Source organism: Camelus ferus, chromosome 21, assembly GCF_009834535.1.
Source record: "Camelus ferus isolate YT-003-E chromosome 21, BCGSAC_Cfer_1.0, whole genome shotgun sequence".
Lineage (NCBI taxonomy): Eukaryota > Metazoa > Chordata > Mammalia > Artiodactyla > Camelidae > Camelus > Camelus ferus.
In genome coordinates, this window is record NC_045716.1 from 9,190,869 (window position 1) to 9,204,029 (window position 13,161).

Genomic DNA, 13,161 nt, shown 5'->3' on the forward strand with positions numbered 1-13,161 from the left:
GCTGCATGGGTGACTGCAGGAGCAAGCTGGCAACTGACAAAGCTCCTAGATTATTGTTCTTGTCTATAATGTCAAACTCTGGAATTTGACTATCACAACTTATTCAAATAAGAAATTTTCAATAATTATAGTTCAAAATTTTTTCAAAATTATTCTTGTATTCCAGAAGTTCAGATCTACAATAGTGATATTTTACTTGGGCTTTAGGCCAACTATCCATTTTAAAACTAGGCTATTCAGCCTTGAACTCAAATGTTTAGAGTTCCTCTAAAATATTAACTCGTCCTTAATAATTTCCTTGTAGAAACAGGAGAGAAATGAAATGTTTTCCTTCACGTTTGTCTTCAGTACAAACTCCCTGGTCTTCATTTCTGTGATCGGTGTGAACATTTATATAATTTCTGGGTAACTTTAGTCCCTCTCTGCTGGTTTCTTCAATGCTCCTGTCCCACCTCTACCCTCCCCCCTTTAAAAAGTCGTGTGTTTTGAATCTTAAATTCCTGTATCAAAAGAGATATAGTTTCCAAGTTGCTACCACTCCTGCCATAGTTGGCACTGGTGAGGTCTTAGGAACCGCTACTTGTTGGTGACAGTGGCCATAAACCATAGGAGAAAGACCCCCAGTAGACCAGAAAATCAATCAAATTGTCCGTTATAATTAGAATCTTTCGTAGTTTTGGAATGCATCTTCATATTTCATGAAAATGCTTTCGTTCAGAGGCCAAAGATAAGACTACAACAGGCCTGCAAAAATGTACCACATCGTATTTTTAAATTTTATTTTTTAAGTTGTAAAATAAATATACACCACGTTACAGAAAACTTACAAAATAAAGGGGGAAAGTCCGGCACGTCACTGTCCGAACACAGTGCTTTTAATCGTTTTGATGAACGCCCTTCCACCTTTTGCTTCGCGCTTCCAGCTCTTTGTAACCTTGACCTTCGCGCGCCGCCGGAGCCACGGCGCTGGGGGCGGAGCTGCTGCGCGCGGCGTGCGCCGTCACCATGGTAACCGCGGAAGGCTGGTCCCGGGGAGCGGTGAGTCCCGGGTTCCTGGGCCCAGGGCCGGGGGGTGGGCGCAGCAGTGGGCATGGGGGACAATGGGCATCTCCCCGCCAGGCTGCTCGGCAGGGGCTGGCGGGGAATGGGCTTCAACCGCGGCGTCCCCAGGCTTTGCCTTTGTCCGAGCTTTGCGTAGCCGGTCCCGCCCCGCGGCCAGTTCCTTGGCTTCAGGCCGAAAGGCGGATTCTAGTGCCCAGTAGTGACCGCTGCACCCTGGGCCCGACCTCCCTGTTCTCGAGGCGGGGCTGCCACCCTCTGTATCCACTCCCTCGGGCCTTCCTATTGTTTAACCCTGGAGAGCCCAGGGCCGCCCTTTGAGGCCTTCTCCTAAAGCTGAGACTTAAAATCCTCAAGGGACGACATTTTTTTTAAGAGAAAACTCAGTTGGCTTAAAAGGCCCTTCAGATCTATTCCGCTACCACAACTTCAGGCCGGCTGGTCTGCCTCCTTGCCCATTGTGTATGCTAATCCCATTGCCTGGACTTCCCTTTTGTCCTCTTTTTAAAACTCCTGCTCTTTGGTACTGAAGTGTCAACCTCTTCTGGGAAGCCTTTCCAGGACCTCGGCACTCGGAGTCTAATTTAGAGGTCCAACCTCTTTACGCTCCAAGCACCCTTTCCTTATCTGCATTCTGTCCCTCATCTCATTCTATCATTGCTGATTTACTTGTGTCTTTCCCACCAGACTGTGACACCGATGGGGTAGGGACTTAGGAGATTGTCTGAGACTAGTGCCTTAGCAGCCTCAAAAGAGCTCACACTTTATAGTTGAAAGGAAAAGTTTACAGACTTGTTTTCCTCCCCTAATTCAGTAAGGCAGAGCAGGTGCTGCTCTCATTTCACAAATGAGGAGAGTGAGTTCGGAAAAGTCGCATAATTAATAAATACCAGAATCAGGACTAAAGCATGGGCCTTCTGACCCATAGTCCAGTAAGCCATTCTGCCTTCAGCGTTCCAGCCCTCCTCTCTCCCCTCTCCCCTCTCCATGCTCATATTCTCTGTGAACTTTCGGTTATGTGTAGTGGGTTGCAATTTCGATCCATGTTACAACTTTCCCAGGCAAAGAAAATGTAATTTATTTTTGTGACTGATCTAGTTTCTTTCATGAGCACTCAGTTGTTATTAGGAAAAAATAATGTTAAGTTGGTTTTAAATTTAATCTGTAAATGGCTTCCTTGTCAAATGTTTAATTTCTCATATAAAGACATTTAAGTTCTCAGATAAATGCTCCCTGATTATCTCTTTGAGATGGTGTCTTGGTATGTGGATATGTTTGGGTGGCTCACGAGATCTGTGGGGAAGTGTCTGGGGTCCCTTTGCCATGTCTGAGCTCAGGTACCTTGTGAACACTTCTCTCCTGGTTTGGTCAGAGCTTAGTAGCTCTCCCTGGCTCTGGTGCTCCCTGTCTCACTCGGTTACACTGAGCTCTTGCTGTGTCTTCCCTTCCTCCCCGGTGGGGGTGATTTGCCCGGCTGCCCTCCCTCCCTACAGAGCTTCCTCACCTTGCTACAGCAGCCAGGTCGGGGCAAGCCTCCTCTGCAAGACTGTCTGCTGCTGCTAGGTCACATATATGTTCTAAAGCAGTGGTCCTCAATCTTTCTGGTCTCAGGACTTTGTTACACTCTTAAAAATGATCGATCCTGGAACAGACTCACAGGCATAGAAAACAAACTTATGGTTACCAGGGAGGGGAAGGGGGTGAGGAGGGATAAATTGGGAGTTTGGGATTTGCAGATACTGCTATACATAAAATAGATAAACAACAAGGCCCTACTGTATAGCACCAGGAACTGTATTTAATGGTTTGTAATAAACTGTAATGAAAAATGATGTATATAACTGAATCATTATGGTGTACACCAGAAACTGATACAACATTGTAAATAAATTGTACTTCAATTAAAAAAATAAACAATAAGGTCCTACTGTATAGCGCAGGGGACTATATTCAATACCTTCTAATGGCCTATAATAAAAAAATATGAAAAGGAATCTATATGTGTATATATATATGTATATAACTGAATCACTGTGCTGTATACCAGAAATTAACACAACATTGTAAATGGACTATGCTTTAATTAAAAAAAAATAGATTGGCAAAGAGGGTATATAGCTCAGTGGTAGAGTGTGTGCTTAGCATGCACAGGGTCCTGGGTTCAATCCCCAGTACCTCCAGTAAAATAAATAAATAAATAAATAAATAACCTCAACCTCCCCACCCCAGAAATGTAAAAAATAGAATGGGATTTTGTAAGGACAAATAATATTTTATTTAATTATATATATACAAATATACTAATAAATGTGTTGCTGAAAGATCGGCCCCCGTCCCCGATGAGTCAAATAACCCAGAGACAAGGTCTTGGAGCTTAGAGAGGCAATTTTATTTCTTTGCCGGGCAAAGGGGACTCACAGCAGGCTAGTGCCTTCAAAGCTGTGAACCCACCTTAGGGATGGGGTTGGGTGGTTATACAGTTCAAACAATAAAGCATTGATAACAAGCAACAGAATCATTTTCTCATCAGAAAACTTAGAATGGCGATATGATGCCTCTAGGAGACCAATTCTATAGAGGCCAGCGGTTAGATCTCTTTATCTCATAAGCACTCAAGGTGTGGTCTTCTTGGTAATTCAGGCTATTTTTTAAGGTTACAGTCCTGTGACCTTCTCCTTGGAAAAGGACTCAGAGACCAAGTTTGATTATTGCTTTCAATTCCTGGAATAAAGTAGAAACAGTAATATCAATTGCTTTAGTTTTAACAGTGGGCCTGAAACTGTGAGTAGCAACCAGTCAGTCAGGTCAGTTGACCGTTTTAAGGGCAAGCATAAGAACAAGCAATCTGTTAGCCTAAGTGCAGCCATTTTTTTATTAATCCTCCTTCAACTGCAATGTGCCCAGGACAAAAGTGTCCATTACAAGTGAACAATTAATTGTTACTTTATTAACAGATGTTATATATTTTACATATATAATTAAAACATGATATCATAAACTACTATATACTATATATTACAATAGAAATAATATATATGTATTTGGACAGGACATCCACCTCATGGTCTGAGTTAGCTGTGCAAGCTCCAGTTATCATGCTTGCAATCCGGTGAGAAGGAATGATACTTTTCTAGACGTTGCATACTACGTATCTACTTACATCCTATTGTCAACTACTTGGATATATGGCTGTACCATATAGCAAGAGAGACTGGGAAATAGTTTTATTCCAGTATAAATTTTGGTTTGAAAAAAAGTGTGGTTTCTGTTAGTTTTGTCTAATAAATTAGTTTTGTGGTTTGAAATTAAAAAAAAATTTTTTTAAGTGTGGTTGAGAGAAGAGGATGGGATTTTATTCCTAAAGAAGGGGAGATTAGACTTTGAGAAAGAACTATGTCTAAGTACTATACTTACCAGGGGCCCATGTGATTAGGGAGGCTGGATGAGCAGAAACCAAGGGAACTCTGGAGGGTCAGACCACAAGAACCACAGCATGTTCTCACAGCAGAAAGTTTGATTAGTGTACTGTTGCTGTCACTGGTGATGAATGACCTTCAACTCCCCTCATGTCCTTGTGTCCCATGTTCAAGAGTCAAGATCCCGGTTGCTTGCGTGTAGAAGCTAAAAAAAAACGAACTCATAGATGCAGAGAACAGATTGGTAATTGGCAGAGACAGATGTAGGTGGTGGGTAAAATAAGTGAAGGTGGTCAAAAGGTACAAACTTTCAGTTATAAGATAAATATGTCCTGAGCATGTACCAAAAGCATAGTGACTATAGTTTACAGTAGTATATTGAATGGAATACAAAGCTGTATTTTATTTGAAAGTTGCTAAGATCTTAAAAGTTTTCATCACCAGAAAAATGTGTAACTGTACGAGGTGTTGGATATTAAACTTATTGTGGTAATCATTTTGCAATATATGCATATATCAGGTCGTTCTGTTGTACACCCTAAACTAATGCAATGTTATATGTTAATAAAAAGAATAATGCAAAGATGAACAGCAACATAAAAAAAGAGTCAAAATCCTAGGACCGAGTAGCTAATTAGCTGAGCCTGACTTATGTGCCTGCCCCCAAGCTTGTGCTGAGATGGAGAGTGGGAAGTTAGCTTTATCTTCCGTTAGAATAATTTGCTAAGATGGAGATTGAGGTTCTTCAAGGAAGTATGTGTGTCGGGGGGTGGGGTTGGAGGGTGGAGAGTTGGATATCAGGCATTCAAAAGGATTACAAGTTTCCTGTATATTTATTCTGTAAAATGAATGAATTGAATGAAACCATCTCAGATGAGTTGGACCAAATCTTACAGTGGAGTCATGGTTGATTGGCTAATTCAACTCCCATTCCCAGCCTCGTCCACCTTGCTTACTTCTGTTATAGAGGCAGGAACATGGAGAAACTTCCCTTTTTTTTGCTTCTCTTACATAAAGGGCACAATCTGGCCTTTGAGGTACAACTGGAAGTTTGTCGGGCCTTGTTAGGAAAGACTTTGTTTTGCTTTCCTCTCAGAAGGGTTGGATGCCACTAGTATCCTCTGAGGGATTTCCCCTTTTTACTGGCGTAAATGCTGACATGATGACAGGAATTATGACAGCCATCTTGTCACCATTAGGCAACAGCCATGATGATGAAAGTCTTAATACACAATGATGGAATAGAAAGAGCTCAGATCTCTATTTTTGAGCTGCTGTACCATCTCCACCTTTAAATTTCCTGTTTTGTGAGGTAATAATCTCCTATTTTAAAAAGTCAGTCTTACTATTTTTCTGTGATTTGCAGCCAAAGCATTCCTAGCTTCAACAGATTACAAATATTATATGCATTTAGTGAAGGTAGAGATTAATATAGGGCTATAGTAGATACAGATGTTATTCTAACTAGATTTCCCTTCCTTCTGACTTCTGAATGACCAAGTCCTGCCCATTCTTTATAGCTCAGCTTAAATATCATATTCTTTACTAAATGTGTGATTCTCTTTATCCCATTTCCTTCATCTTCCCTCACCCTCTCCTCAACACTATCCTGAATCTTGTGTTCAATCTTGCTTTTCTTCTTTTAAAAATAGTGTTATTGCATCTACTTCTATTCCTAAAATGTCTATTTTAATTTTAATTGTTTTGAACTTTACAAAAATATATCTTGATAGATATAATCTTTTGGATTTACTTTTTTTTTCAGCTAATTTATGGCTAAGATTCATTCATATTGTTGTTGTGTCTTAATTATGTATTGCTGTGCAACAAATTATCCTCAAACTTGGTAGCTTAAAATAGCACACGTTCATTGTCTCAAAGTTTGTCTGAGTCAGGAAGCAGGGCACAGCTTAGCTAGATCTTTTACTTCAGGGTCTCTGATGAGGCTACAGTCAAGGTGTGGCCTGGACCACAGGCCTCTGGAAGTTCAACTGGAGCAGATCCATTTCCAAGGGTAGGGTCATGGGAGCCATGTCAGAAGCTTCCTACCACATAGTGTATCACTGTAATTTCTTCATTTTAACTACTATGTACTATTTTGTGTGAATTTGCCACAGTTTATGCTCCTGTTCACAGGCATTGTTTTTGTTTTTGTTTTTTTCTTGCTCAGGATTTTTGGTGTTACAAACAGAGATGCTACAAACATTTTTATACGCACGAGGGGACAATGCTACTCCTTTATCAGTCATTCCCAATTTAATATATGTTCTGCCAGAGTGAGTAGTATTAAGACTTCCTTGATTAATTCTACCTGGAATTAATCTCATCCCTTCTAAACTCCCGTAGCACCTCATCTCTTATGATACTTAGCACTTGTCATCTTTTATTGCACTTATTTTGTGCATGTCATATTTTCTCCTCTGAAGTAGTAAGTTGTTGAGGGCAGGAAATAAATTTGATTCTTCTTTCTAATTTACGTAGTGCCTACAAAGCACTTAGTATGTTAGTAGGCTTTCAGTGAGCATTACTGAGTAAATGAATTCTGTCTAAATGTCAGTGCCTAATTTTTAAGGTCTTAATAATCTGGCTCCAGTGGTTCAACTGTATTTCTCATTTCTCCCCTACATGGACTCTTGTTTAGGCAGATGAGTCTCTTTTACATTCTCTTTCAGTCTTTTCCTAATGAATCTCACCCACATTGATTTCTTTCTCCTCCTGTTCCTATTGAATTTACTGTTTACATCACACATTCAGCATTTTAGTGTATATTCAGGCAGTGTATTGGTGCACAATAAACTTTATTGATAGAACAGATGAAGTCTCTTATTTTATAACTATTTTCAACCAGCCAAGTATTTTCATTTCATTCATATTGTCAGTTGCCTGATAAAATAAATACTGATTTGTTTGAGAAGATTTCTATTACTTTTTTTTTTGTTCCAGGTATTTTTGGAATTAATGGAGTCAGAAGGACCCCCAGAGTCAGAGAGTTCAGAAAAATCAATATTTTTCTCACAGCAAGAAGAAGAGGAAGAAGAAGTTGATGAAGAAGAAGATGAAGAAGCCAAGGAACCAGAGGAAACTGGCACCGTTAATCCCCTCTTACAACCTGCGCTCACAGGGGATGTAGAAGGTTTGCAGAAGATTTTTGAGGATCCTGAGAACCCTCACCATGAACAGGCCATGCAGCTGCTCTTGCAGGAAGACATCGTTGGAAGAAATTTGTTGTATGCAGCTTGCATGGCTGGGCAAAGTGATGTGATTAGAGCTTTGGCAAAATATGGTGTGAATCTGAATGAAAAAACCGCCAGAGGTATTTTGTCTTTTTTTCTTCATCAGTATTACTTATGACTACATAAAGATGCTCTGTACTGTCTTTAAATTTGGATAAATTTGATGTGCCTCCTTTATATTTTGCATAGATTATGAATGCATACATATACATGAGTGTGCGCATGCATGTTGCTATAGTATAGCATAGTAGTTAAGAACACAGAATTCACTGTTTATTAGCTGTGTGATTTGGACAAGTTACCTGATCTTTTTTGTGTCTCTGTTTCTTCATCTGCAAAATGGGAATAATAATTGTATTTTCCTTATAGGCTATGAGGATTAAATAAGATAATAAATATAAATATCTTATCACAATACTTGGCACATATAAGTTGGTGTACAGTAAGTGCTCAATAATATTATCTCTTTCCTTTGAAGATTTATAAGTTTTTGCAGTTATTATCTAATTAACTCTTTAAATTCAGTCAGTTTTTTTTTTTTTTTCAGATTACAAATATAAAACGTGGTCATTGTAGAAAATAAAACAATGATCTTCAGCAGAAAGGGAAAGTGCATCCTGCTTTTTTCTTGCTGCTTTTAAGTAAAATGCTGGAGGAGAGAGAGATTGAGAAAACTGGTAGATTAAAAGGAACCAGGACTTGATGATTTGGGAAATTCTAGGTCTATTATAATGGAAAGTGTGCATGAACTGGTCAACCTAATTTTACCAGTCAACTTGGCAATTATCATTTTAATCATCATAAAATAATGACTTACATTAAAGTTTACCAGTGAGTTTCTTGTTTGGTTGGTATTGATTTAGTTCCCATGAGCTTGTTCACCTGAGAGAACAGATCAAATCAAGGTTTTTTGTTTTTGTTTTGTGCGAACATTTAAGTTCTACTCTAAGCAAATTTCATTTATAAAATATAGTTATCAACTGTAGTGACCACGTTATACATTAGGTCCTCAGACCTTATTCATTTTATAACTGAAAATTTGTTAACCCTTTTACCAATCTTTCCGTATTTCCCCCACCCCTTGGCTCCTGGTAACCGCTTTTCTACTCTGAGTTCAACTTTTTATTTTTATTTTTAGATTCCACATATAAGTGATACTGTGCAGTACTTGTCTTTCTCTGTCTGGCTTATTTTGCTTAGCATAATGCCCTTCAGTTTCATCCATGTTGTCACAAATGACAGAATTTTCTTCTTTTTTTTTAAGGCTGAATAATAGTCATTGTGTGTGTGTATGTGAACACTACTGGTTTTGGGAGCATAAGAAGCCATTGGCCTAAAAAAGAGACTTTTGGGTGAAGAACTGTAGGTAGATGTCTCTGTAAAGTAAGATGAAATATGCCGTTTATCTATTGGTGATACTCAGAGATGTAAAGGAAGGAGAATGATTTTCTAGGGGATTGATGGGTCATGTTTGCATTCAGGATTTCCTGTCCTTTTGAATACTGGAGAATGGGACACTTTTTGATCCAAAGGAAGGAGGGTAAAACAGTTCTTAAAGCCTTAGCTCTCTGTATTACTGACTTCTGGCCTATTGGGAAGTGCCTTTGTTTCTGACTGAGCCAAGGACAGGCCTGTGCAGTCTGCAGTTATTAATGACGGAACCTCCTCTGGTTCTGGCAAGGCTTTGGTCTCTCAGCCTGGCCGTACTCAAACAGGCGTGATCAGAACTAATTACCATTTTAAACTCTGTCTTCCCATAACAATCAGCAGATGTTTATTAAGGGTGGAGGAATAGCCAGGCCTTGTTCTGGGAAATGGGGATAGAAAGATGAATGAATTCAACAACCTTGGACAAGTTCACAGTTTAGCAGATGTGTGAATAGCTAATTAATATATGTGGGACAAGATACAGTGTTAGCTCAGAGGAGTGATTAGTCAACTTTATCTAAAAGTGCTGGGCATGGTCAGGGAAGGTTTCACAGAGGAGGCAATGTTATAATGAATCTTGAATAATGACCAAGAGTTTGCCAGACAAAGGTGGAAGGTTAGGGCAATGCAGGCAGTATAGTAACCACAGTGTTATCAGTGTTACAATATTGTGTTGTAATACTGTGTTACAATATTGTTATCTGGTATACTTATCCACTAGTTTAGGTAATGAAATACTGGCCTTTTTATGGGTACAATAGTTTTATTTGGTATTTTTAAAAATATAAAATTAGAGTCATTTATGGATTAAGAACAGTATCAATGATTTTGATGCAGGAAAAAACGGACGTGGGGCGTGAGGAGGACCGTGTCCCAGGTCTCGGTTGAGCCCCTGGGATGCGCCCGCCAAGTGTGGGTCCTTGACTTCACACAGGAAAGAATTCAAGAGCGAGCCACAGATGAGTTAAGTTAGATTTATTTAGAGAGATACATACTGCATAGAGTGTAGGCTGTTTCAGAAGGCAAGAGAAAGGCCACAAGGTGTGGGGGTTGGGTGCTCAGGTTAGAGTAAAAGTAGTTACACTCTCCATAGACAGAGTGAGGCCATCTCCAAAGAGAAGAGAGTGAGAGGTGGCCCCAAGGCACCGTGTTGCCAGTTTTTATGGGCTCAGTAGCTTCATATGCTAACAAGTGGGAGGACCACTTTAGCTACCCTGGGGAAGGGGCTGGGATTCCCAGGAAGTTGGCCACTGCCCACTGGTTGACCTATGGTGAGCCTTGGAGCTGTCATGGCGCCTGTGGACATGTTACTTATCATGCTGATATATTACAACGAGCGTATAATGAAGCTCAAGGTCTACTAGAAGTCAGATCTCCCACCATCTTGAGCCTCAACCCCCGGCCCCCTGGGGGTTGAATCTTCCACCATTTTGATGTTAATTGCTGCATCCTTCCTTGAATGGCTGTTCCCTGCCCGCTTCCTGTCTCAATTTAATTGCTCAGTGTGTATAAAAAGACAAACTGAAGTCTGCAAATTTAGATGATCTGTATCGTGGTATTGCAAAATTTCTGTTACAAGAATAATTCTCAAGTTCAAAAACTTCCCAAACAAGTAGAATGTGAATCTCACAGTTTTGAGATTGGATAAGGAAACTGAAATGGAATCTCTGTATACGAGGAAATTAAAAAAGACAAATATGAACCAGCAATGTTTTCTTTGGGGAAAAAGATTATAGCTTACTTGCAGTAAAAAAGATTGCACTTCTATCAAAAAAGCAAAAAGCTGTTCAGAGATATCTCTCTTTTCAAGTTAGAGATGAGATAATTTGAAGAAAAATATTTAGTATTGGTTTATAACTACTTCCAACTAATTTTGAGTGAGAAAAACTTCAATAGCTGAAAAAATCTGTACAAAGATACCCTAGTGATACCACTGACACGCTTAAAAAATCAAATATTTCATTTGCAGTTTTCATGACTAATTACAGTTTCTTCATTTTACAGTGGCTTTTAATCTTTAACTTTCATTAGTTTTGTCTGACAATTTATATTGCTAACAGAATGACAGTATATCCTTAACCTTCCTATTTAATAGTTATGTTTTGTCTGATATTTTATGGTTATATATTTTTGTATTTAAATATATTAAGCAGTTTCACTAATTAAAAAAATGAATTCTGAACTCAGTTTTATAAAATACCAGTATAAATGCTAAGTAAACATAAACTTTATACTGATATTATTTTATTCCGCTACTGTAATTACTATTTCAAGCAAGAAAAAAAGCGTATGCACGGTTATAGAGGCATGAAACAACATGATTTGGGGAATTCAGAGTCTGGCACTGCTGGTGGTAGGAAGGTTGTGGAAAATACTCTACGGAGGCGAGTAGTTTGCTCCATGGCCTGTTACTTTTTTGTAATTATCATCATCACAGTTTTGGGATTTTAACCTTATCAATAACTTTCATTAATTTATAGCAACCTTGAGAAAAGTCCTTATCATCCCTGTGCTTTTGTTTCCTTATGTATGAATGAGAACAATGCTAGTGCCTATATCATAACATTACAGTGAGGATTAAATTGAGTTGATTCTTGTAAAGCACACAGAACAGTCCTGCATGGAGGAAAAGATTCCTTATCTTCTTGTCTGATCTTTTGCCTTAGTCTGAACTACCTGCTCAGTTGACTCTCTATATTTAGTAACCAATAGTCTTCCACACAGAGATTATTTTTCTCTTAGACACAATCCCAGTTTTTCAGAATTCCGTTTACGGTCCCTTTCTTCCTGCCGGGATTTCCAACATGTAACCCTTCTGTATCCCCCACCTGGGATCCAACGCCCGTTGCCAGTGTTACAGGAGAACTTTAGGAAAATCACCTCTTGTCTGGATGCTTTTGAAATCATCTTAATTAAATGTTTTCCTTCTCCAGGGAAGGCTCTGGGGTTAATGTGCTATGAGGATCTGTGTGTTTCCTTCTAGAAAACACGTCATCTCCCACAAGGGAAAAAAACATACAGAAGTTTCAAATTCCTTGGTAAAAGTCTCCCTCTGCCCAGAAATCTTGTTTTCTTGTTTTTTATCTGTATCTTAAAAAATAGGGAAAAAAATTTGGTGTTACCACTGGCCTTGAGAAAAGCAGTATGATGACCCAGAACATTTTGTTTGGAATGGCTTCTTGTTCATGCTATAGCAGTGTTTTGTCTGTAGAGTGTCCCCCTCTCCCAGCAGATCAGGGGCCCGGGGCCATTCGTCTGACTGATGATGTCCATCTTCAGCCAGAAGGCAGGAACAATGAGGATGGTATCTAGGTATTTCTTGGCCCCCCTTTTTGTAGAGGAGAAAGGCACAACACAGTTCTTGAGCCAGTCTCTCTCTTTTGGTGTTCTGAAATTTCTCACTTGTGATATTTAAAAAAAAATAATTTGGGCCAAAGAATGGAGGTAATTCCAATTTGGGCTGATCCTTGAATAGTTCTCTTCATGCTCTTTTTGATTCCTTATTAACCCTTTATTATGATTTATGATATCCTCAAGACAAAGGCAGGTTACAGCTTGGTCTCAGACAGACCCAGGATTGTGGGGATGTGGTGGATAGGGAGCCCAGGAGAGGTTTCTGGAAGGAAGTGGAGGAATCATTTCTTCTCTTGCCTTTCTCTAGCCCTTGGCAAACATTTGGGTGCTGTCCCTGCTCCTTATAAACCTTTTATTTGGCAACAGACCAGGATTTGAATATGGCTTTGGCTATTTAGTGCCAGTGTGACCTTGGGCATGTATAGTCTCTGACCTTTACCCTCCTCTGTATCCTTTACAGGAGGCTAATAATACTATCACATAGGGTTATTGGAAGGGTTAAATGAACTAGTAGCTTATGAAGTGCCTGGTAGTTAATAGATTTAATACAAGCTGGTTCATTCTTTTGCTCAACTCTTCTTGTAATAATACTACATGCTTCCTTGGCCAATTAGGTGAGTCATAAATATATCCTTGTGGGTAAGTTACAACAATGAACTTTTGGCTTGATT

At 39.3% G+C, this 13,161-nt stretch overlaps 1 protein-coding gene across 1 annotated transcript in view; it reads left to right on the forward strand.

Annotated features, from left to right (window-relative positions):
* Nucleotides 1-936: 936 nt before the first annotated feature.
* The window catches only part of ANKRD45 (ankyrin repeat domain 45), a 30,379-nt gene continuing 18,154 nt past the window's right edge, over nt 937-13,161 (forward strand). Inside the window, exons 1-2 of the mRNA XM_014561085.2 lie at nt 937-1,038; nt 7,419-7,788. Coding sequence (XP_014416571.2) covers nt 1,006-1,038; nt 7,419-7,788 — 403 coding nt within the window. The 5' untranslated portion in view covers nt 937-1,005. The remainder of the gene's footprint in view (nt 1,039-7,418; nt 7,789-13,161) is intronic.